Below are 26,809 nucleotides of genomic sequence, written 5' to 3'. Positions count from 1 at the left end.
CATCTGTCAAGGTTGTCAACAAACCAGATAAAGAAAGAAGCGTTTCTACGCTGTGTACAAGATCTGTTATTAATGGGAGTGATCCATCCGGTTCCGCGGTCGGAACAAGGACAAGGGTTCTACTCAAACCTGTTTGTGGTTCCCAAAAAAGAGGGAACTTTCAGGCCAATCTTAGATTTAAAGATTCTAAACAAATTCCTAAGAGTTCCATCGTTCAAAATGGAAACTATTCGGACATTCTTACCCATGATCCAAAAGGGTCAGTACATGACCACAGTGGATTTAAAAGATGCTTACCTTCACATACCGATTCACAAAGATCATCACCGGTATCTAAGGTTTGCCTTCTTAGACAGGCACTACCAGTTTGTAGCTCTTCCATTCGGATTGGCTACGGCTCCAAGAATCTTCACAAAGGTTCTGGGTGCCCTTCTGGCGGTACTAAGACCGCGAGGGATTTCGGTAGCTCCGTACCTAGACGACATTCTAATACAAGCTTCAAGCTTTCAAACTGCCAAGTCTCATACAGAGTTAGTTCTGGCATTTCTAAGGTCGCATGGATGGAAAGTGAACGAAAAGAAGAGTTCTCTTTTTCCTCTCACAAGAGTTCCATTCTTGGGGACTCTTATAGATTCTGTAGAAATGAAGATTTACCTGACAGAAGACAGGTTAACAAAGCTTCAAAATGCATGCCGTGTCCTTCATTCCATTCAACACCCGTCAGTAGCTCAATGCATGGAGGTGATCGGCTTAATGGTAGCGGCAATGGACATAGTACCTTTTGCACGCCTACACCTCAGACCGCTGCAATTGTGCATGCTAAGTCAGTGGAATGGGGATTACTCAGATTTGTCCCCTACTCTGAATCTGAATCAAGAGACCAGAAATTCTCTTCTATGGTGGCTTTATCGGCCACACCTGTCCAGGGGGATGCCATTCAGCAGGCCAGACTGGACAATTGTAACAACAGACGCCAGCCTACTAGGTTGGGGCGCTGTCTGGAATTCTCTGAAGGCTCAGGGACTATGGAATCAGGAGGAGAGTCTCCTTCCAATAAACATCCTGGAATTGAGAGCAGTTCTCAATGCCCTTCTGGCTTGGCCCCAATTAACAACTCGGGGGTTCATCAGGTTTCAGTCGGACAACATCACGACTGTAGCTTACATCAACCATCAGGGAGGGACAAGAAGCTCCCTAGCAATGATGGAAGTATCAAAGATAATTCGCTGGGCAGAGTCTCACTCTTGCCACCTGTCAGCAATCCACATCCCGGGAGTGGAGAACTGGGAGGCGGATTTCTTGAGTCGCCAGACTTTTCATCCGGGGGAGTGGGAACTTCATCCGGAGGTCTTTGCCCAAATACTTCGACGTTGGGGCAAACCAGAGATAGATCTCATGGCGTCTCGCCAGAACGCCAAACTTCCTCTCTACGGGTCCAGATCCAGGGATCCGGGAGCGGTTCTGATAGATGCTTTGACAGCACCTTGGAACTTCGGGATGGCTTATGTGTTTCCACCCTTCCCGCTGCTTCCTCGATTGATTGCCAAAATCAAACAGGAGAGAGCATCAGTGATTCTAATAGCGCCTGCATGGCCACGCAGGACTTGGTATGCAGATCTAGTGGACATGTCATCCTGTCCGCCTTGGTCTCTACCTCTAAGACAGGACCTTCTGATACAGGGTCCATTCAAACATCAAAATCTAACTTCTCTGAAGCTGACTGCTTGGAAATTGAACGCTTGATTTTATCAAAACGTGGTTTTTCTGAGTCGGTTATTGATACCCTGATACAGGCTAGGAAGCCTGTTACCAGAAGGATTTACCATAAAATATGGCGTAAATACCTATACTGGTGCGAATCCAAAGGTTACTCCTGGAGTAAGGTTAGGATCGCTAGGATATTGTCCTTTCTACAAGAAGGTTTAGAAAAGGGTTTATCAGCTAGTTCATTAAAGGGACAGATTTCAGCTCTGTCCATCTTGTTACACAGGCGTCTGTCAGAAAATCCAGACGTCCAGGCCTTTTGTCAGGCTTTAGCTAGGATCAAGCCTGTGTTTAAAGCTGTTGCTCCGCCATGGAGTTTAAACTTAGTTCTTAACGTTTTACAGGGTGTTCCGTTTGAACCCCTTCATTCCATTGATATAAAATTGTTATCTTGGAAAGTTCTGTTTTTAATGGCTATTTCCTCGGCTCGAAGAGTCTCTGAGTTATCAGCCTTACATTGTGATTCTCCTTATCTGATTTTTCACTCAGACAAGGTAGTTCTGCGTACTAAACCTGGGTTCTTACCTAAGGTAGTCACTAACAGGAATATCAATCAAGAGATTGTTGTTCCATCCTTGTGTCCAAATCCTTCTTCAAAGAAGGAACGTCTTCTACACAATCTGGATGTAGTTCGTGCCCTCAAGTTCTACTTGCAGGCAACTAAAGATTTTCGCCAAACTTCTTCCCTGTTTGTCGTTTATTCTGGACAGAGGAGAGGTCAAAAAGCTTCTGCTACCTCTCTCTCTTTTTGGCTTCGTAGCATAATACGTTTAGCCTATGAGACTGCTGGACAGCAGCCTCCTGAAAGAATTACAGCTCACTCCACTAGAGCTGTGGCTTCCACTTGGGCCTTTAAGAATGAGGCCTCTGTTGAACAGATTTGCAAGGCTGCAACTTGGTCTTCACTTCATACTTTTTCCAAATTTTACAAATTTGACACTTTTGCTTCTTCGGAGGCTATTTTTGGGAGAAAGGTTCTTCAGGCAGTGGTTCCTTCTGTATAATGAGCCTGCCTATCCCTCCCGTCATCCGTGTACTTTTGCTTTGGTATTGGTATCCCAGAAGTAATGATGACCCGTGGACTGATCACACATAACAGAAGAAAACATAATTTATGCTTACCTGATAAATTCCTTTCTTCTGTTGTGTGATCAGTCCACGGCCCGCCCTGTTTTAAGGCAGGTAAATATCTTTTAAATTATACTCCAGTCACCACTTCACCCTTGGTTACTCCTTTCTCGTTGATTCTTGGTCGAATGACTGGGACTGACGTAGAGGGGAGGAGCTATATGCAGCTCTGCTGGGTGAATCCTCTTGCATTTCCTGTTGGGGAGGAGTTATATCCCAGAAGTAATGATGACCCGTGGACTGATCACACAACAGAAGAAAGGAATTTATCAGGTAAGCATAAATTATGTTATATATATATATATATATATATATATATATATATATATATATATATATATATATATATATATATATAATATTTTTAAATTGTGTCCCCTTAAGTCCCGGGCATTTTTATAACAGTTGTTCCTTTTACTGGCCAGTATTTTTAGAAATAACACATCTTAATTTTAGCATATTAATTAGCTTATATTTGCTGCTAGAAAAATATTTCACTATCGATCTCATTTGCTGCTAGATTTTTTTAAAATATATTTTTAGATATTGCGTTAGAGATTAAATATATTTGTTTAAGATGAAATATCTGTTTTTTTAAAGCTCAATTATCTTGGTATATTCTATCCTTAATGAAGTATAGATTCTACCCGTATGTAAATATAGAAAAAATAGTTACTTTATATATATGATATCTGAAACATATTCATATGCATGTACATTGTTAGTTGGTGTTTGCTACTTTTAACCTAGTAAAGATTGTCTTATTGTTTGTGTGAGATTTATGTTCTTTAGGAGTTACCTGTGCTATCCATTCTTAGACTTTATTATCACTTGTGGTAATAAGAAAGGCGCAACTAAACTACTTGTGTTTTTTAGATTTCTATGTTTATCCAATTTTGAGGTTTTTATTGGCAAGTTTGGATGTTTAGTGGATAAGTACTTTCAACACCTTTTACTGTTTTCATCTTTTTTAACATTTCAAAGTAAATCCAATTTTCCTGTCCCCTGTATCATGTGACAGCCATTAGCCAATCTGTTTGTGTGTGTGTGTGAGTGTGTGTTTGTATGTGTATATGTATATGTTTGTACATGTGTGTGTTTGCGTCAAGTGTGTGTGTATGCACGTGTGTGTGTGCTTGCATGTGTGTATGTGTGTGTGTTTGCATGTGTGTGTATGTTTGCATGTGTGTGTGTATGTTTGCATGTGTGTGTGTGTGTGTGTATGTGTGTGTATGTTTGCATGTGTGTGTATGTTTGCATGTGTGTGTGTATGTTTGCATGTGTGTGTGCTTGCATGTGTGTATGTTTGCATGTGTGTGTATGTGTGTGTGTGTTTGCATGTGTGTGTGTATGTATGTGTGTGTGTTAGCATGTGTGTGTGTATTTTTGCATGTGTGTGTGTGTGTATTTATGTGTGTGTGTATGTATGTGTGTGTGTATGTATGTGTGTGTGTTAGCATGTGTGTGTGTATTTTTGCATGTGTGTGTGTGTATTTATGTGTGTGTGTATGTATGTGTGTGTGTATGTATGTGTGTGTGTTTGCATGTGTGTGTGTATGTGTGTGTATTTTCGCATGTGTGTGTGTATGTATGTGTGTGTGTTTGCATGTGTGTGTGTGTGTTTGCATGTGTGTGTGCATGAGTGTGTACAGGGACAATTAGAAAGAGATAAAAGCGTGCCCGCACAGTACTGCACATGTTTGTGGGAAAATGAACAAATTCTTAATGTTTTCTGCAGGGAATGTTATTTTAGTACATTGGGAACAACAGTAAATAAAGCAAGTATAAGTTTCCTCCTTAGGCCACTTGCAATGCTCAGAGGCATAAATGACATCTGCTGTCAGTGTGTTTAGTGCTTTGAAATCTGTGCTGGCAAATAACCCATGCTGAGAGAGATCAGTTTGCACTGGAATATGTTGTGACCTCCAATGCAGAAAACAAATCTAAATAATTTGTTCTTCAAAGAAAAAACAAGAAACTATGTATATAACTGATGGTAGAAATTGCTGCCCACACAGCAGGGTGTTTGTTAAGAAAACACACAAGCTTCAGAAGTGTCAGGGACTGAGATTTACCCAGAGCGTGGGATGCAGGTGCGGGGCTTCATTTATGATACTAACCAACTAGAGGGACCTTTAGCTTACAAGAGGGGATAGGGGTGAGAGGAAATCTCAGGGTTGTTGTGTCCTCGCTCTGTGCGTGTAGAGTTTGTGAGCACAACTTCAAAGCAAAAGTCAGACAGTGCAAAATATCTCACCAGAAAACTATTCAAAACAGCATAGCATCTGCCTACACTACTCCATATGGTACTCTGTATAATACATCTAATAAAGTATATAAAAAACATGCACAGTTCATTTACAAATATATATATCATAGCCAGCTGTACATTTTAAACAACTTTCCAATTTACTTCTGTTATCTAATTTACTTCATTCTCTTGGTATTATTGGTTTAAAAGCATACCTAGGTAGGCTTATGAGCAGTAATGCACTGCTGGGAAGATAGGTGGCTGCACATCTATGCCTCTTGGAATTGGCTCACCTGATGTGTCCAGCTACCTCCCAGTAGTGCAATGCTGCTACTTTAAAAAGAATCCCAAGAGAATGAAGCACATTTGAGAATAGAAGTAAATTGGAATGTTGTAAAAATTGTATGTTCTATGTGACTCATAAAAGAAAAAATTAGTTTCATGTCTCTTTATTTTATGGATCATGTATTCAACTTCTAATGTGGATCTTGGGGAACCAGTACTTTGTGTGTATGTAAGTGGGATGAGTTTAGGTAACTGTTAAACACACACATCAATCAACTGCATCATATTTTCCAAGATCAGTAATGTAGAAATATAAAAGGTGCCAATCTTAGCGTTAACTTTAGTTTTGTTTGCATGGCAATTTTGCTTAAAAAAATTATGCTGGGGGCTGGGGCTAAATAGTTTACATTAGACTGTCCCTTTTAGCACCTGCTGGTGCTTTTATATGCCCCCCTTTTATAGATTAAGTGTATGCGCTATACATTTTGCTTAGCATGCGCACAGCGCTCCAGTGAGTTTTGAGGGATGTTCTAGTACCCTCTGCTAATGTGCATGGGAGTAATATTTGTTCATTAAAGAGACATTAAAGTAAAAATTCAGCTTTCATGATTCAGATAGAACATGTTGTTTAAGACAATTTTAAATGAAGTTCTATTATCACTGCTGGAAGCTTGCTGGTGATTGGTGGTTACACAAATTTGTTGCGTGTCATTGAGTCACCAGATGTGTTCAGCTAGCTCCCAGTACTGCATTGCTGTTCCGGAGCTTAATTTAACTATGTGTTTAATCCATTTGCAGGTGATAAATACATGGTTATAAGGAAACAACAGTGCAGTAATAAAATGCTGTAACATATTACAGTTTTTTTTTTAAATGATGTCTCTTTAAGTCTACTCTTATAAAGGGAACTGTACAGGAGATATGATCAGCTGACAGAAAGTGCTGTAGGTTTATCTAAAAAAAGAGCAAAACAAGAACACGATTTCAAGATAAGGTAGTAGGTTTAGTGGACACGTAAAAATTTAACCCCCATAAATTCATTTCCTTAATCAGTAAAACATAAATTAATATCTCATATACATTTCTTATGTATTTGTCTTGCTTTTGATAAAATTCCACTGGTAAATGTGTTTGTTTGCCTGACCTGACTACATGCTGCACAGTGATTGTTTAGAACAGCACACACTCATTTACAGACTCAGTAAACAGAAAAAAGATAAGCATACTCTCCATGGTTTACTTTGAACTGATCCAAGATAGAAACAATACACATTGTGCCAGATTACAAGTGGATCGCTAAATATCGCTTTTGCAAAAGCGATATTAGCCCTCCACTGAGTAATACCAGCGCACGATAATTTGCAAGTTTGCGGGCGCGTGATAAATTTGCGCTCCAATTGTTCTCTAGCCCATTATGTTTTTTGTTTTTTTTAAAAAGGGCAGTTATTTACCGACATAGTAGATGATTCATGGTACAGGGTACTGATAAAGGTAGCAAAAAAACGAAAAGGTTATGCATTAGGCCAGCCTAATAATTAATTATAATTACACTACATGAGGTAATATTGACAGACTTGTAAATGTTAATAACTATAGATTGCAATTTTTTTTTAATTTCATTGGTAATAATAATTTAAGCTGGTTTTTGCTAAGCATTATAAGGTAGAAAACATTATCTTTAAATTGAAAACACATTTTTATTTTTTGTTAAAGGGACAGTCTACACCAAAATTGTTGTGGTTTAAAAAGATAGATAACGCCTTTACTGCCCATCCCCCAGCTTTGCACAACCAACATTGTTATATTAATATACTTTATAACATTTAAACCTCTATTTTTTGCCTGTTTTAAAGCCACTACAGACAGCCTCTTATCACATGCTTTTTTATTACCTTTTCACAACAGAAGACTGTTATTTCATATGGGCCATATAGATAACACTGTGCTCACGCCCGGGGAGTTATTTAAATGTTTTCTTCGTTCTCTTGCTATCTTTATTTTAAAAGCAGGAATGTAAATCTTAGCAGCCAGCTCATTTTAGGTTCAGCACCATGGATAGTGCTTGTTTATTGGAGGCTGACATCTACCCACCAATAAGCAAGCATAATCCAGGTTCTCAACCAAAAATGGGCCGGCTCCTATGCATCACATTCCTGCTTTTTAAATAAAGATAGCAAGAGAACGAAGAAAAATTGATAATAGGGGTAAATTAGAAAGTTGCAAAGTCAATCCTAGCGTTGTACAAACGCTAGGATTGACTATTGAAACAAATAAAGGGGACTTTCATTCATGTAGTATAAGATACTTTATGTAGAAAGCTCCTTTATTTGTTTCAACCGATCGCCATTCTTAGCTGCTACAGCAGCCCACGGCTAAAAAAAAATTTTGCTAAGAGGTCACAAACACTTCAAAAATACATTACAAAGTACAGTCACACTCATAACACTAACTAATAAACATTATTAAAAAAATTGCACAATAAAGTTAGAAGGACTCAAAGATATGATGTCTAAAGATGGATATATATATACTGTGTATATATATATATATATATATATATATATATATGTGTGTGTGTGTGTGTGTGTGTTTATATGTGTGTACATATGTGTATATTTGTACTGTATTTACAGACATATATACACCAATATATACATATGTATTCACTTATATACATATATATAAGTGCATTGGAGCACTTTGCAGTCAAGTAGATGAAAACATGTAAAATCATATTTATGCAATATTCATATTTAATAAAGTTATAGTGTGTATTTAGTGTAAATATTTCACATTCAATTGTTCTGCACACACACACACATATATATATATATATATATATATATATATATACTCACCGGTCAGTTTATTAGGTACACCTTGCTAGTGTTCCTTAATTCTTCGTGACACAGATTCAACAAGGTGTTGGAAACATTCCTCAGACATTTTGGTCCATATTGACATGATAGCATCAGGCAGTTGCTGCAGATTTGACTGCTGCACATTTATGATGCAAATCTCCCGTTCCACCACATCCTAAAGGTGCTCTATTAATTGAATTGAGCTCTGGTGACTGTGGAGGCCATTGGAATACAGTGAACTCATTGTCATGTTGAAGAAACCAGTTAAAGAGGATTTGAGCTTTGTGGCATGGTGCATTATCCTGTTGGAAGTAGCCTTCAGAAGATGGGTACACTGTAGTCATAAAGGGATGGACATGGTCAGCAACAATACTCAGGTAGGCGGTTTCATTTAAACGATGCTCAATTGGTACCAAGGGGCCCAAAATGTGCCAAGAAAATATCCCCCACACCATTACACCACCACCACAACCCTGAACCATTGATACAAGGCAGGATGGATCCATGCTTTCATGTTGTTTACGCCAAATTCTGCCCCTACCATCTGGATGTCACAGCTGACATCGAGACTCATCAGACCAAGCAACGTTTTTCCAATCTTCTATTGTCCAATTTTGGTGAGCCTGTGGGAATTGTAGCCTCGGTTTCCTGTTCTTAGCTGACAGGAGTGGCACCCGTGTGGTCTTCTGCTGCTGTAGCTCATATGCTTCAAGGTTCGACGTGTTGTGCATTCAGAATCGGTATTCTGCATACCTTGGTTGTAAAGAGTGGTTATTTGAGTTACTGTTGCCTTTCTATCATCTCGAACCAGTATAATACTTAGAACCTATTCTGCTATGTACAGAACATTGGAATTTGAAATATTTACAGTAAATGCATAGTTAAAACCTTTATCAAAAATGAATATTGCATAAATATGCTTTTACGTGTTTTTACTTACTTAACTGCAAAGGGCTCCAATGCACTTCTATATGTGTACATATGTATTATGTGTTTATATGTGTATATATGTCTGTAAATACATAAATATACATATAAATACATAAATACATATGTACACATATAGACACACACACATATATATATATATATATACATACACATGTATCTTAAATTTAAAGCCCTTTGCCTGCCTTTATTTTCTAAAACCTGAGTTCTCATATCTTTGAGCCTTTAAAACTCTTGTGTTCAATATTTTTTTTACAATATTTTTTTTATTAGATAGTGTTATTATAAGTGTAACTATATTTTGCTTCTTCTTCTGTATCACCTCTCTTCATTTGAGCTATACATATTAAAGTGATGGTAAATCCTAGGGTTTTTGAAACTCTAGGATTTACTAATGCTACAAATAAAGGGGACTATAAAATATCTTATGCTGAAAGTTCCTTTATTTGCCTGCAGCATATGCCAGGCCGCCCTTGGCAGAGCGCTATTTTATCAATGAGGTGATGTTAGCCAATAGCATGCTAGCCATACAGCATAATGCTAACTGGGCCGCATGGCTATTGGCTAAGAGGTGGAATCATCACCTCATTGGAAAAGTAGCGTTCTGCCATGGGGCTCAGCGCGGCATATATAAGCTGCAGGCAAATAAAGGAACTTTCAGTTTTTTATTCTTCATGACTGATAGTCTCTTTTATTTAAAGCACTGGTAAATTTACCATCACTTTAAGGTCACAAAGTATCTCCTTATAGGTTTTATTTCCTAGAACTTGTACCATTTATTAGCTCTCTTTTGAATGGCTTTTAGTGTCCAATCAAGTCACAGTACTGTGCAGCAGAGTGACCCTTGTGTGTCTTCTCCAAATCACATATGGACAATCATCTTCCCACTTTTAAAGGGCGTAATAGAAAAGACTTGGTTGTAGGGTGCCTATATGACAATAATAAGTCATTTTTTTATTTTTTTATTTTATTAAAAATTAATATTATATAATTCTGTACTCAACAGAAAATATGGTTGGTATTTAATTTTTCCAGGGCTGTTTTTTAATCTCAGTCCGGCCCTGCCAACAAATCCACTGAGAAAAGATACAGACAAATGTATGTAAAAAAAACAAATCCAGTGTGTAAACACTCAAGGGCTCCTGTAAAGCTGATAAAGCGCAGATACGCACCAGTCTCTAGATTAGATCTCTGTATAATACTATACATATAATGAGGTCTATGGTTTCACAATAGATAAGAGACTGGATGGATAAAATTACCTGTTTTCTGTTCATACATTTCTACTCTAAAGTGAAGGCTGAAAGCAGCAGAGCAGTAATTCCACCAAAGCATTGGGGAAAGTCAAAGGACCATTAATACAGTAGAACTACATTATCAACACATGCATAATAGATAGACAATGTAATAGTGTTGTTTATTTTTTTTCATTTCCCCCTCTCCTGTATCATGTGACAGCCATCAGCCAATCATGTATATACTGAGAAGTCTTCCACATGCTCAGTATTTGCTGATGCCACAGAAAGTGTTCTTAAAAAAAGACTGCGCACATTTTGAAAATGGAACTATATTGGATTTTGTTTTAAAAACATTTTAAGTTGCATTGTTCTGCCTGAAACATAAAAGTTTAATTTTGACTTTAGTGTCCTTTATATATGTATGTGCCCCCCACCAAAAAAGAATGGCCCTAGATTCATAGTGGCTTGTGTGGTTCTAGAGGGCCTTTGTTCATTTTCAAAATTCAATAAGTATCCCCTATATTTTTCACAGATTTGTTAGTAGGCGTTCCCGCCATTAACAAATATAGTTGCGTAAGGTACCCAATACATGATCTCACTCATCAAATGCTACCAATGCGTAAAATAAATAATCCCGACAGCAGCTCTTCACAAAACATGCTTGTATAATAGTTTATGTAACTGTTTGCAACTGTAAAATATTTGACCCCCTTACTAGGCACTACTTTCCGCTTAAATAAATGCATGACACAAGAACATGGCTTATAAAGGCTGCAGCTTGCTTTATTGAACACAATAAATAATAAAGCCATAATATTACCAAACAGTTAAACATTTTCATAAAATCCCAGGGTACTTGCCCAGCCACAAAACATGCGCTTCCTTACTACTGAGAAGGGCACGTCCCCTTGTATACAATTCTCCCCTGCCAATCAAAACAGGAGGTATCAACAATCGCCCTTTTGGTCAAAGCCACCCACAAAAATAGGCAGGCACCCCCCGGCCACGCCCAAGCTGCGACATACAAATCAAGACAGTGCACATATAAAAAAATATGAGGGAGGGCGGGAGATTCTCCACGCATATTCTGGTCCTGAACTGCACTTCACTTCCACTCTGCTCCTTTACCCACAATGGAATATTAACATTTTATTAGTTATCTCTTCTACATCCCAATGGGAGTGTAATTTCTTCTGCTGGCTGTGTTTACATAGCCTGTTAATAGCCTATACTTAAGTATAGAAACTTTCAGTATAGGTGGGGATATCGCAGGCTAAATCAGCTATTTTAAATGCTGAGCTAAGGGAAAAGGAGCTACTTGTAGAAAATGTAATATGCTCCTGCAGGCATAATGAATCACTGGGAACTTCAATGCTTTCATCCAGGGGTTCCCTTGCTTGTCTGATTTAAGATTCCCAGTGATCTTGCAGACATGAAGGGGCTGTTGGTGGGAGTTAAGGAGCGTTCTAGAGGAGTGATTGGGATTTTCACCTACACTTACGCCCAGCATGCGGAATACATAAAGACTGTATGGCTCCAGTGAAGTATCTCATCCTACAGTTGTGTCTCACTGTTTCAAACCTAATGATGTTGTCTCATTTTTGTTTTTCTTTTAACCTGCTGTTTTCATATTTTCTTTTTTCACATATGTTAGAGAGGACTGTGTTATTGGAAGTATTTTTTTAAGTAGATTGTTCTGTTTGTGATGCCGCTATCCTTCACAGTAGAATTTGTTCTTTACCCAAGAGGTAGAAGGTTGAAGGACAGATGTTGCCTCATTGATATATAAGATGGATAAAGCTACCTATTTTCTATTTCCAAATATCTAAGCACTTTAAAGGGACATGAAACCCAAAATTTTCTCATTCAAAATTCAGATTGCGCATGAAAGATTAAAGATTTTTCCAATTTACTTATATTATCTAATTATATATATTTTTTCTCTTGGTATCCTTTGATGAAAAAGCATACCTAGGTAGGCTCAGGAGATGGAGCTAGCTGTTGATTAATGGCTGCACATATATGTCTCTTGTCATTTGCTTACTTATATGCTCAGCTACTCCCAGTGGTGCATTGCTTCTGAAAGCAGAGGAACGGGTGTTAACAATCAAAGCATTGGGGAAATTTAAATATGTATGGGGCCTTTAAAATCTGCCTGATTGTTATCAATATTTACCCATTATATTCCTGACCCCACCAAAAAAAAAAAATCTAATCTAAAATACTTTGGTGGTCTTGAAATATGCACCAGTTTACCTCTGCTTTCATGGTGGTCCAATAAAAAAAAAAGTTCTCTAACCTGAAAAACAATGACTTGTTAACAAAAAGTGCTATATTGCTGTGGCACACAGCCTTAACATAAGCATGCATTGTACAGCTGTTTAACCCCATTGTTTGAAGCTGGTAAATTGCACACAATATTAGTTTGCTAGCCGTATAACTTACATATAAATGGTAAAATAATACTAAAACAGTTGAAAACCCTTCTATAATTATCTTTTCCTCCCTTGACTATGACTAATTAAAGGGACAGTGTACTGTAGAATTGCATTTCCCTTAATGCATTTCCTATGACTTTAATTACCAGCAGCAGAATATAAAATGAATAAGAAATTGTTTCTTTAGGTTTATTTTTTTGTATATGAAATAGCTGGGCTTTGTTCTTTAAACACCCACAACTCATAAGATTGGGCAGAGCAATCATATCTCCTTATTTTATCACTTATTTATACCAAAGCCCAATACTTACAGATAACAATCGAAAATTAACATCATCATGCGATTTGGCTGATCAGAAGATGCTTTCGGTGACTCCCACCAGACCTGTATTGATAGGGGTGAGGGTATGAGAAGGTGCAATATACCTCCTATATTTATCATAAGAAGAAGTGTTTATGGTATTAAAAAGTGTAAAATATATAGTTTTATTATTACATATAGAACACACTAAATTTTGGGACAGCGGTCCTGGGCTGAGAGGCTCACAAATTTGTCTTGCCCAGGGCCCTGTCCCCCAAAACTGCAGGCCAGGAAATTATTGGTGGCCTAGTGAGCGGCACTTCCAACTAGTCTTCAATAGGAGTGCAAGTGACCATCATCACAAATGTGAACTGATGTCACAAAGGGGAGGAGTTAGTGTAGCTGTAATAGAGATATATGGTGATTCAAACTCTTCAATCTAGCTTCTTAGCAGCCATAGATGACCAAGACCCCCTCATTTGAAAGATAATCACCTGCCTCTTTCACATTGGTCATTGTGCCTTAATAAGCTTCAAGTAACCCAAAAATAAAATAATAAAAAATCAGAACGTAGGGGCCTATTTATTAATGTGCAAGCGGACTTGATCCGATATTGGCGGATCATGTCCGCTGCACATCGATAAATGCCAACAGCATACGCTCTCTGCATCTATCATTGCACCAGCAGTTCTTGTGAACTGCTGGTGCAATGCCGCCCCCTGCAGATTCGCAGCCAATCGGCAGCTAGCAGGGGGTGTCAATCAACCCGATCATATTCAATCGGGTTGATTTCTGTCTGCGACCCTCAGAGGCAGACGGACAGATTATGGAGCAGAGGTCCTTTTACACCGCTGCTTCATAACTTCTGTTTCCGGCGGGGCCTCAAGGCTCGCCGGAAACACGGGGCATTAGGTCCATACGGAGCTTGATAAATATGCCCATAGTATTCAAATGGAGATGGGGCCTTTCATGACAAAAAAATAAATCCGAAATGTGTACAGACCCTCAATAAAGTTCATTTAAAAAAAAAAAAATCTATGCTTTCTCCTCTCATATACTCTGCCCTTATAGCACCTTCTATTGCTCATACAACATCTCCCTATAACTCTTCTTATTGCTCCATTTACTCTCCAAAAATCCCTCATGTTATTTAATGATCCTTCTCTATAACTTTTGTTATATAGAATCCCTCCCTTTAACTTCTCATAATAGGCCAGATTAAAAGATGCTATAAACTAAGCATTGTTTCACCTATATTTTCCCCAGTTTCTTAAGCGGCTTTCCTGCCATTAAAATCTATAATTGCATGATGTGCCCAATACATGATGTATCCACATCAAACATGTAATGCTAGCAGAGCAGAAAACCAATACTCATAACCATACATGTAAAAAACAAGCTTATTAAACCATTTACATAATGTATTTGTAATATATACGCGTCTGATTTACTATGGCAAAGAAGTCTTGCTAGATAATACAAAGGTCACTTGACAATGCCACAGACTCAAAGGGACATTAAACCCAAAATTTTCTTTCATGATTTAGAAAGAGCATGTAGTTTTAAACAACTTTCTAAATTACTTCTATTAGCTATTTTGCTTCATTATCTTGATATTCTTTGCTGAAAAGCATATCTAGATATGCTCAGTAGCTGCTGATTGGTTGCTGCACATAGATGCCTCATGTGATTGGCTCTCCCATGTGCATTGTTCTTTCTTCAACAAAGGTATTTAAAAAAATGAAGCAAATTAGATAATAGAAGTAAATTGGAAAGTTGTTTAAAAGTGTATTCTCTATCTGAATCATGAAAGAAAAAAATGTGGGTTTAGTGTCCCTTTAAGCAAGGGACTTCTCAGGGGACGTGGTCACGATTTTTTCATGTGCACGTTGAATTTAAAGGGAAGTATCTCATATCACAGTCATGTGTTTTTTTTAAGCGTTTTTTAGAAACTTATTAACTTTAATGCATTAAAATAAGTTCTCCATTGACATTTGCTACTACAAAATGTTACTGCACATGCGCGCATTTACCTGACCCACTTTCATGATGAATGAAAGGACAAATTCTTCATCTCCATCAAAATTTGCTATTGAATGATGTGCGCATGCTTGTATTTATGTAATTATATTCCACACATTCTTTTTAAACAAATGTGGTGTGATAATGTAATTGTGGGCATGCAAATTTCGACGGCGAGCAAATCTTAACAGAACGCTGGTATCCCTTACCAGTGGAACTCTTATATGCAGAGTGGTGAACAGTTACAAATAGATGCTGCCTTATTGATTATAATTTGAGACTGACTCAGAACTTGCTCATGTGAAGAAGGAGGGTACAAATCTTTTTGAAGGTCATAATTGTTGTGATGTCTGTGACAAGTTTTTGTCCATCATATATTATTTATCCCACATTAGTTTTATTGAATATAGGCAATGATGTCATACACGATTTCCCTTGCATCATATAACCCCCTTTCTATATTGCCTTCATATAACCTCTCTCCATCTCTCCTACAAATTGTATTCCCGCTGATCTCTACCTCTTGTTCGTGTTTTCAACCAAGCTGATATGGGCGAGCAAACCCATCTGTCTGGGCTGCATGGACAAGATTGATAAATTAATGTAACCTTTCTTGACCCAAAGATTTTTCAACCTTGAGATTACAAAACTATGATATCACCCCAAATGGATTTTACTGCTTCATTTCCCCTCTATAAACAGAGCCCCCACTCATGGCAAGACATCTCTTCATGCCTTTTTCTCCTATAATAATGGCCAGATGGGAGAATATCCAGTTTAAATCATATGTCTCTCAGTGATGCGAAACAGCTATCTCTTTCAATATTTTACTTTTTTTTTTACATCTTTCTTCACAGCTTGAGTAATACATTATATCAAATAACACAGATTGATAAAGGATGACAGATCACTATCATGTGTCTGAATAATGGTGATCAGTGGGACAGTTTGCTATAGATACTAAAAAAATATTAAAATGCAATGTCTCTTGATAAAAAATAAAATTTGTATCAATTTTTTTTACTTTTAATATCTAAGCAAGAATTAAAAAAAAAATTCATGTCAAATAAATATAATATTTTTTAAAGCATTTAAATATTACATAGTTAGCGTATATTCTATAAATGATTCTTTACTATATCCAAACATTTATAATATATTGTGTATCATTTCCATTTATACCTTATCTGTTTTTCAAATCTTTATTAAAAAAAAGTATTTATATACAGACTTTTTGACCCATAAGTTTAAGTTGTGATAAGGAACATTTATAGAACCAGTCCGTTTTACTGGGAATTGTAATGCCTATTGCCCAGCAAAGCAGAGTGATGTCTTAAAGGAACAGTCTAATGTAATAATAAAATATTATAAATCATTAGAGATTTTATTATGGCACAAAAGTTCCTACACCCAGAAAGGAATGAAAAGCAAAGTTAAACCCCAGTACACAACCAGTTTGCAGCTATGTAGATATGTTGCCCGTGATTGGCTCCCGAATTGTGTCCTGTCCAGGAGTGGTAATGCATTGCAGTTCCTGAGTGGGAGTTTGTGGATGGTAAACACAACATTATCATGGTTATTATTATTATGAGGAGCAGAAGGTCTGCACTACTGTCCTGCCTACCAGTCTAAGAAAAACCTGAGACCACCCAAACACTACTAGGAATGTCTAAATCCTGCCAATGATTGGTTTTATCCATGGATAGGGTTGCCACCTTTTCTGGAAAAAAATACAGGTGAAGCTCTTTAGTATAATTAATTATGCAGCATAAATCTAAAACTGATATAACTGATTTTAAATGATAATTTGTTTATAATTAAATTCCAATACACTTAGAAGAAGATTGAACATGATAGCACCCTTATTTCTATAGTTATCTTTTTGTTTTCAACTTTGACTTAACCCTGAAAAATACCGGCCATGTCTGTACCATCTGGGTGGCAACCCTATTCATGGACTACATCGGCACCACCCCCTATTCTTTCCAGCCATAGGATTAAAATAGGGGCACAAATAAAGAAAGAACTGTCATGGGCTTGTTTATTGTTTAGTCATCTGACAATAGTGCGTCTTTGAACCCCAACATTTAAAAAACCTTAGCTGAATAACTGAAATAAACTGCAGTTTATTGTATTTTGTAATACATGTCAAGAATGTCTTTTATTTTATCATGTGACTTAGAGATTAGTTAAGAGACACTTTCTATGTTTGCAGCTTTAGTCATGGCATGACTCTGAATGCAGAATGAAAATACTTTAGATCACATGATAGCCTCAAAATATTTTTCCAAATTTGCTGTCACGGGTCACCGGCATTTGAGAGAGACAGATCATGTATCCTAAACCTTTCAAAATTAGACTGATGGCATTCACTATATAACTATTGACAATAGGGATAAGGTGTCTAGTATTTAAATGGATAACTCAGTCACTCAACCTGCTCTGTATGAAAGAACAGACATTAAAGGAATAGTCTAGTCAAAATTAAACTTTCATGATTCAGATAGAGATTTCAACTTTCTAATTTACTCCATTGATCAATTTTGCTTCGTTCTCTTGGTATCTTTATTTGAAAAAGGAAGAATGTTAGCATAGGAAACCGGTCCATTATTGGTTCAGGACCTGGGCAGCACTTTCTGATTGGTGTCTAAATGTAGGCACCAATTAGCAAGCGCTACAGGTGCTAACCCAAAAATGGGCCAGCTCCTAAACTTACTTTCAAATAAAGATACCAAGAGAATGAAGAAAAAAAAAAATTAGAAAGTTGCTTAAAATTGCATGCTCTATCTGAATTGAGGAAGTTTAATTTTGACTAGACTATTCATTTAACCATGTTAAAATATTTTTTGCATGAAAAAGTTAAATAAAAGCAAGTTTCCAAAATACTATTATCAGATTAGCTTCATTTCATTGGTATCCTTTGTTGAAGGAGCATCAATGCACTCCTTTGAGATAGCAGAACACATCAGGAGAGACCATGACAAAATGCATATATATGCAGCCACCAATCAGCAGCTAGCTCTCAGTAGTGCATTGCTGCCCCTGAGTCTACCTAGGTATGCTTTTCAAAACAGAATTCCAAGAAAATGAATCAAATTAGATACTAGGGGACCGAATTATCAAGCTCTGAATGGAGCTTGATGCCCCTGTTTCCGCGCTAGCCTTCAGGCTCGCCGGAAACAGCAGTTATGAAGCAGCGGTCTAAAGAACACTGCTCCATAACTTGTCCGCCTGCTCTGAGGCTGCGGACATCAATCCGCCCGATCCTATACGCCCGGGCTGATTGACATCCCCTGCTAGCAGCCGACAGGCCGCAAATCTGCAGGGGTCAGCATTGCACAAGCAGTTCACAAGAACTACTTGTGCAATGATAAATGCCGACAGCGTATGCTGTCGGCATTTATCGATGTGCGGTGAACATGATACGCTACATCGCATCATGTCTGCTCGCACTTTCATAAATCAGCCCCTATAAGTAATTTGAAAAGTTGCTTACAATTGCATGCTCTATCTGATTCATGAACGTTTAGTTTTGGCCTTACTTTCCCTTTAACAAAGAACAAACTGTGTCTAAATATTATTGTATTGTTTTTCAGACCTAATGTTTGTGGATCCAGATTCCATTCCTACTGCTGCCCTGGGTGGAAAACATTGCCAGGAGGAAACCAATGTATTGTTCGTAAGTATAAAGTTATTTCTTATTTTTCCATGGCTAAGGAAATAGGTAGTGAGTAGAAAGTTGGACACACATAAAATAGTTTCTCATTTCAATATGACACTTTTTCCATGTTTTCAATCCTATTTAGCTTCATTTTTAAATTACAGACTTGTCTAAAATATTTTAGGCCTCTTTTGTAAAAAAAAATAAAACAAACTTTGAAATTTGTCAGAAACAAATCTACTACTAATGTGAAACCAAGTGCTTTTGCATTGGCTATTTATTATGCATTTATTGATTTTGCTATTCTACGCTGTTTAGTGGTCCTTATGCAGGGCTACCTAATTCTCAGAGATTTCATCTGCCCACATGCATTCTAGCAGGATACAGTAAATGTATAAGGAGAATACAGGTAGCCCTCAGTTTACGCCGGGGTTAGGTTCCAGAAGGAATGGTTGTAAATCGAAACCGTTGTAAATTGAAACCCAGTTTATAATGTAAGTCAATGGGAAGTGAGGGAGATAGGTTCCAGGCCCCTCTCAAAATATTAGTAACACCTAATACATTATTTTTAAAGCTTTGAAATTAAGACTTTAAATGCTAAACAGCATTATAAACCTAATACAATAATCACACAACACAGAATATATAATTAAACTAAGTTAAATGAACAAAAACATTTGCTAAACACCATTATAAATCTAATAAAATAATCACACAACAGACTTTACTTGCATTTTTCTGCAAACAGTTCTTTCTATGCATTCCAATCTGGACTGATTTATAGACAGGAAGATCTTGTTCCTTTGAAATCTGCTCGATTGCTCTGGTCTGGTTAAACTGATTAATTTCAGCTTGCTTGGCTTTGCTACAACACAAGCGGACAGCTCCACCTAATGGCTATTTTAATAAATGCACTGCTTCTCAATGCTTTTCAATAGCAGTCACATGACTGGAAAAAAGGTTGTTATTCTGAAACGGTGTAAATTGAACAGTTGTAAAACGAGGGTCACCTGTATAGATCAATAGACAGACACAAATTAACTGGTCAGTTTAATTAGATATATAAAGAGAGATGATAAATGATAAATAAATATATTGACAGATACAGTGGGGCAAAAAAGTATTTAGTCAGCCACCAATTGTGCAAGTTCTCCCACTTAAGAAGATGAGAGAGGCCTGTCATTTTCATCATAGGTATACCTCAACTATGAGAGACAAAATGTGGAAACATATCCAGACAATCATATTGTCTGATTTGTAAAGAATTTGTTTGCATATTATGGTGGAAAGTAAGTATTTGGTCACCTACAAACAAGCAAGATTTCTGGCTCTCACAGACCTGTATCTTCTTCTTTAAGAGGCTCCTCTGTCCTCCACTCATTACCTGTATTAATGGAACCTGTTTGAACTTGTTATCAGTATAAAAGACACCTGTCCACAACCTCAAACAGTCACACTCCAAACTCCACTATGGTGAAGACCAAAGAGCTGTCGAAGGACACCAGAAACAAAATTGTAGACCTGCACCAGGCTGGGAAGACTGAATCTGCAATAGGCAAGCAGCTTGGTGTGAAGAAATCAACTGTGGGAGTAATAATTAGAAAATGGAAGACATACAAGACCACTGATAATCTCCCTCGATCTGAGGCTCCGCGTAAGATCTCACCCCGTGGGGTCAAAATGATCACAAGAACAGTGAGCAAACATCCCAGAATCACACGGGGGCACCTAGTGAATGACCTGCAGAGAGCTGGGACCAACGTAACAAAGGCTACCATCAGTAACACACTACGCCAGTGCCAGACGTACCCCCTGCTTAAGCCAGTACATGTCCGGGCCCGTCTGAAGTATGCTAGAGAGCATTTGAATGATCCAGAAGCGGATTGGGACAATGTCATATGGTCAGATGAAACCAAAGTAGAACTGTTTGGTAGAAACACAACTCGTCGTGTTTGGAGGAGAGAGAATGCTGAGTTGCAACTAAAGAACACCATACCTACTGTGAAGCATGGGGGTGGCAACATCATGCTTTGGGGCTGTTTCTCTGCGAAGGGAACAGGACGACTGATCCGTGTACATGAAAGAATGAATGGGGTCATGTATCGTGAGATTTTGAGTGCAAACCTCCTTCCATCAGCAAGGGCATTGAACATGAAACGTGGCTGGGTCTTTCAGCATAACAATGATCCCAAACACACCACCCAGGCAACGAAGGAGTGGCTTCGTAAGAAGCATTTCAAGGTCCTGGAGTGGTCTAGCCAGTCTCCAGATCTCAACCCCATAGAAAACCTTTGGAGGGAGTTGAAGGTCTGTGTTGCCCAGCGACAGCCCCAAAACATCACTGCTCTAGAGGAGATCTGCCTGCAGGAATGGGCCAACATACCAGCAACAGTGTGTGACAACCTTGTGAAGACTTACAGAAAACGTTTGACCTCTGTCATTGCCAACAAAGGATATATAACAAAGTATTGAGATTAACTTTTGATATTGACCAAATACTTATTTTCCACCATAATTTGCAAATAAATTCTTTCCAAATCAGACAATGTGATTGTCTGGATTTGTTTTCACATTTTGCCTCTCATAGTTGAGGTATACCTATAATGAAAATTACAGGCCTCTCTCATCTTCTTAAGTGGGAGAACTTGCACAATTGGTGGCTGACTAAATACTTTTTTGCCCCACTGTATACCGACAGACACACAGATTAATTGATGGATTCTATTAGATATAATTATAGAATATAGATGATAGACAATAAAAGGATAACTAGATCGATATTTATAAACTTTGTATGTTTCTGCTAGAGTACAAAAGTAATACATTAAGGACTAGATTACAAGTGGAGCACTAAATTATGGCATGCCTGCAAACAGACAGATTTTCCATTTGCGGGCACGCAATGATTAACCAGCCATTTAAAACAAATGCACTAGGCAGTTTTGGGGTCTAAAGTTGGTGGGAGTGGGGTGTTAGAAATAAACGGCACTGAAAAGTGCCTTTACATTGTGGTCTATTGGAACTGTGTGTTCCCAGTAAATATACAGTATATGTATATGAATATATACATATATATTTATGTGTTAATATGTGTATATACACATATTAACACATAAATTTTGTATATAAGCATATACATATATATTTACTAACTGCCCGCCCATCGCTGTGTTACTTACCCCTTCGCTGCGCAAGGTTCTGATGCTGTCTGTGACTGCATCAGAACGAGGCTCCCATTGGAGTCTATGGAAGTGCACTCTCGTTAGTGCAATGCTTCCCAGTTCCCATGGCTGTTAACTATTGATACCAGCGGAACAATATCGTGCGCTGGTATTACAAAGTGGAGCGCAAATATTGCTTTAGCTAAATCTGGCTCAAAATGTATATTTGAGCAGGGTATATAATAGTAAATAGTTTGCTCCGGCTGGTTTAATTTTAATGGCCAATCTCAAATGTCTGTTTTACATCCCAGAGTGGTGATGTCATGAGGTTTAAAGCAGGGTGGTCCTGGGTTGTGGGTTTTAAAAAGAATAGAAGGAGTTTTACTTTATTTCACAACTTTTGCAATAAGTGACTGAGAGTTCCTCCCTGAATCACTGAATGTTGTGGCATGTGAGGTCAGTGACAGCCAGTCATGTCATCCTGCTCTCCCAGAGGTGTTACAGATATGCCATATGTACTTATTTATTTAGGGGGGGCAGTATATGGGAAATGTTTCTCTAGGGCCTGTTGATGATTTCCTGTGCTCTGCTTATACAGGTGGTAAGATAGCATTGCTTTCACCAGAGATTAAAGCGACATATGCATCCATTTTCCAGATGCATTTACTTCGAGCGGAACAACTAAGCTACAGCTTTACATTCCCCCAATCTGACCTGTAGTAAAAACTGATCTCCATGTGATATCTTGAACGACGGATTAGACATCTTTCTTTCTAGTTTTCCTCAGATGTTTTTGATTATATTCATAAAGGCCGAAAGCCTGAAGCAGAGTATATAACAAGGCCTGTAAAGAAAACCATATATGGTTGTCTTCTGGTCTTAGTTTGCAATAATTAGATTTGTGAACTAACAGGAAATAAGATAAAAATGCACTAATAAATCATATAATTTAACCATTTTACTATTCAGAACAGCATACAAATTTAAAGGTCATTAGTACTCCAGCACTGGGTGTACTAGACCCTTACGGCATTATTGTTGGTAATACACTTTGATAACTATGGGCGTCAAAAACATTTAAAAAATGGTTGCTCATTGGCATCAACATAATTACTTAAAGGACCAGTCAACACATTAGATTTGCATAATCAACAAATGTAAGATAACAAGACAATGCAATAGCACTTAGTCTGAACTTCAAATTAGTAGTAGATATTTTTATAATAAATTTCAAAGTTATGCATATTTCCACTCCCCCTGTACCATGTGATAGCAATCAGCCAATCACAAATGCATATACGTATAGTCTGTGAATTCTTGCACATGCTCAGTAGGATCTGGTGGCTCAAAAATTGTAAATATAAAAGACTGCCACATTTTTTTTAATGGAAGTAAATTGGAAAGTTGTTTAAAATGACATGCTGTATCTGAATCATGAAAATTTAATTTAACCTGAGTGTCCCTTGAAGTAGCTGATGTTAAGATATAAGGAGCAACATTCTAAAACAAAAAAATATAAAATTATTAACATTTTGTGTAGATTTTTTTATTTTCTCAGAAAAAAACTCAAGTAAATAGCACATGCAAATCTTACATTTTAGACTGTAGAACACATTGCAAAGCAAAAGCATTCCAGGTCTCTCATGAATTTTAATATCCTGTAATGTCAGTGCAGTAACCTATTTCATTTCTCTTTCAGCTATTTGCCGAAATTCATGTGGAGATGGATTTTGTTCAAGGCCTAACATGTGTACCTGCTCAAATGGGCAACTCTCTCCAAACTGCGGAGCTGGAGGAGGTAATTTAGAGGAACCCATTCCTCATTTATATAAGTTAAAACCATGGTGTCTACTGATAAATGTAACACGATTGAGACATTAACAAAACCTATACATTGTCTATACATAACAGTACCATTCAAATGGTTGAATACATGACTCTTGAAAAAAGATGCACACAACCCCCAAAAAACTACAAAATGGTCACCATTTTCTCTTAAAGTGATATTAAAATAATAATTTAAATTTTTTTGCATTTTAAAATATAGTACGGGTTTTTTTTTTAACAAAAGATTTTCCTTTGCCTAAAAACTCACCTTTTCTGTTTTATGCTTGTGTGGAATCCACGAACACAGCTGTAGGAGTTATCCTTATCAGTATGTGAACAATCTGTTCCTAGGGATGAGGTTGCATTACCTGTTAGTTTGAAAAACAATGAAAGCAGCTTTAACATAACTGTTTTTTTTCAAAAAATATATATTTAACGTGTAAATAGCGCTCAAGCCAGACTCAAAGGGGGTTATTTATCAAAGGTCTGGCAGACCTGATCCAAAAGTGCGGATCAGGTCCGCCAGACCTCGCTGAATGCGGAGAGCAATACGCTCTCCGTATTCAGCATTGCACCAGCAGCTCTTGTGTGCTGCTGGTGCAACGCCGCCAGCAGGGGGTCAATCAATCCGATGATCGCACTCGATCGGGTTGATTTTCGGCAATGTCTGTCTGCCTGCTCAGAGCAGGCGGACAGGTTATGGAGCATCAGTCTTTAGGACCGCTGCTTTATAACTGCTGTTTCTGGCGAGCCTGCAGGCTCCCAGAAACACGGCCCTCAAGCTCCAACCCGGAGCTTGATAAAATGGGCCCCAAAGAGACATATCAGACTCAAAGAGACATATCAGACTCAAAGAGACATATCAGACTCAAAGAGACATATGAATTTATTTAGGTTATGCAGAAATATATTTGCATTTGCAAAACATGCTTGTTTTAACGTTATCTTTAATTCAGTGATATATTTTATCATGTACTACTGTTGAAATAAAAAAAGAGTTTAAACTCCTACCTACAAATACAGTATTCATGCAAAGTGGATATCTGATATAATAAATAAGAATATGTATAACTGTATACACAAGTGGCTCCATAAAAGTGCAGTTAGTGCAATACTTTCTTTCATGTAATTAGCAAGAGTCCATGAGCTAGTGACGTATGGGATATACATTCCTACCAGGAGGGGCAAAGTTTCCCAAACCTTAAAATGCCTATAAATACACCCCCTCCACCACACCCACAAATCAGTTTTACAAACTTTGCCTCCTATGGAGGTGGTGAAGTAAGTCTGTGCTAGATTCTACGTTGATATGCGCTCCGCAGCAGGTTGGAACCCGGTTTTCCTCTCAGCGTGCAGTGAATGTCAGAGGGATGTGAGGAGAGTATTGCCTGTTTGAATTCAATGATCTCCTTCTACGGGATCTATTTCATAGTTTCTCTGTTATCGGTCGTAGAGATTTATCTCTTACCTCCCTTTTCAGATCGACGATATACTCTTATATACCATTACCTCTGCTGATTCTCGTTTCAGTACTGGTTTGGCTATCTACTTTATGTAGATGAGTGTCTTGGGGTAAGTAAATCTTATTTCTATTTATGACACTCAAAGCTATGGTTGGGCACTTTATATGTAAAGTTCTAAATATATGTGTTTAAATTTATATTTGCCTTGATTCAGGATAATCAGTATTCCTTATTTCAGACAGTCAGTTTCATTATTTGGGATAATGCATATGAGATATTTTTTCTTACCTTAAGAATTTTTTCAATTGACTTTTTTTCCCTGTGGGCTGTTAGGCTCGCGGGGGGCTGAAAATGCTGCAATTTATTGCGTAATTTTTGGCGCAAACTGTTTTGGCGCAAAAATTTTGTCATTTCCGGCGTTTTAATTGACGCCGGAAGTTTGCGTATGGTTGCGTCATATTTGACGTTCGGACGTTTTTTTGCGCCAAAATTGTGGGCGTCGTTTTTCGGCGTCACAGGATGTGGCGTCATTCTTGGGCGCCAAAAAAATATGGGCGTTGTTCTTGGCGCCAATAATGTGGTCGTCATTTTTGGCGCTAAAAAATGTGGGCATCATTCTTGTCTCCACCTTTTTTTCACATTATTTCAGTCTCATTTTTCATTGCTTCTGGTTTCTAGAGGCTTGTTCATTTGGCATTTTTTCCCATTCCTGAAACTGTCATTTAAGGAATTTGATAATTTTGCTTTATATGTTGTTTTTTCTATTACAAATTGCAAGATGTCTTAACATGACCCTGGATCAGAATCTACTTCTGGAAAGACGCTGCCTGATGCTGGTTCTACCAAAGTTAAGTGCATTTGTTGTAAACTTTTGGTAACTGTTCCTCCAGCTGTTGTTTGTGATAACTGTCATGATAAACTTTCTAATGCAGATTGTATTTCCATTAGTAATAATCCATTACCTATTGTTGTTCCTTCAACATCTAATGTTCAGGATGTCCCTGTTAATGTAAAAGAATTTGTTTCTAAATCTATTAGGAAGGCTCTGTCTGTTATTCCTCCTTCCAGTAAGCGTAAAAAGGTCTTTTAAAACTTCTCATATTTCAGATGAATTTTTAAATGACCGTCATCATTCTGACTTATCTGTTTCTGATGAGGATCTATCTGGCTCAGAAGATTCTGCCTCAGATATTGACACTGATAAATCTTCATATTTATTTAAGATGGAGTTTATTCGTTCTTTACTTAAAGAGGTGTTAATTGCTTTAGATATGGAGGAGTCTAGTCCTCTTGATACTAAATCTACTAAGCATTTAAATTCGTTTTTCAAACCTCATGTAGTTATTCCTGAAGTTTTTCCAGTTCCTGATGCTATTTCAGAAGTAATTTCTAGGGAATGGAATAGTCTGGGTACTTCATTTACTCCTTCTCAAAGGTTTAAGAAATTGTACCCTGTGCCAT

At 37.6% G+C, this 26,809-nt stretch overlaps 1 protein-coding gene across 1 annotated transcript in view; it reads left to right on the top strand.

Moving 5' to 3' along the window:
• The window catches only part of LOC128649647 (fibrillin-2-like), a 77,351-nt gene that overhangs the window by 32,043 nt on the left and 18,499 nt on the right, over positions 1 to 26,809 (top strand). The window contains exons 3-4 of the mRNA XM_053703018.1: positions 18,833 to 18,915; positions 23,758 to 23,856. Of these exons, the coding sequence (XP_053558993.1) occupies positions 18,833 to 18,915; positions 23,758 to 23,856 (182 nt within the window). The remainder of the gene's footprint in view (positions 1 to 18,832; positions 18,916 to 23,757; positions 23,857 to 26,809) is intronic.

This window comes from Bombina bombina, chromosome 2 (genome assembly GCF_027579735.1).
Source record: "Bombina bombina isolate aBomBom1 chromosome 2, aBomBom1.pri, whole genome shotgun sequence".
Lineage (NCBI taxonomy): Eukaryota > Metazoa > Chordata > Amphibia > Anura > Bombinatoridae > Bombina > Bombina bombina.
This window is presented reverse-complemented; position numbering and strand designations above follow the sequence as displayed.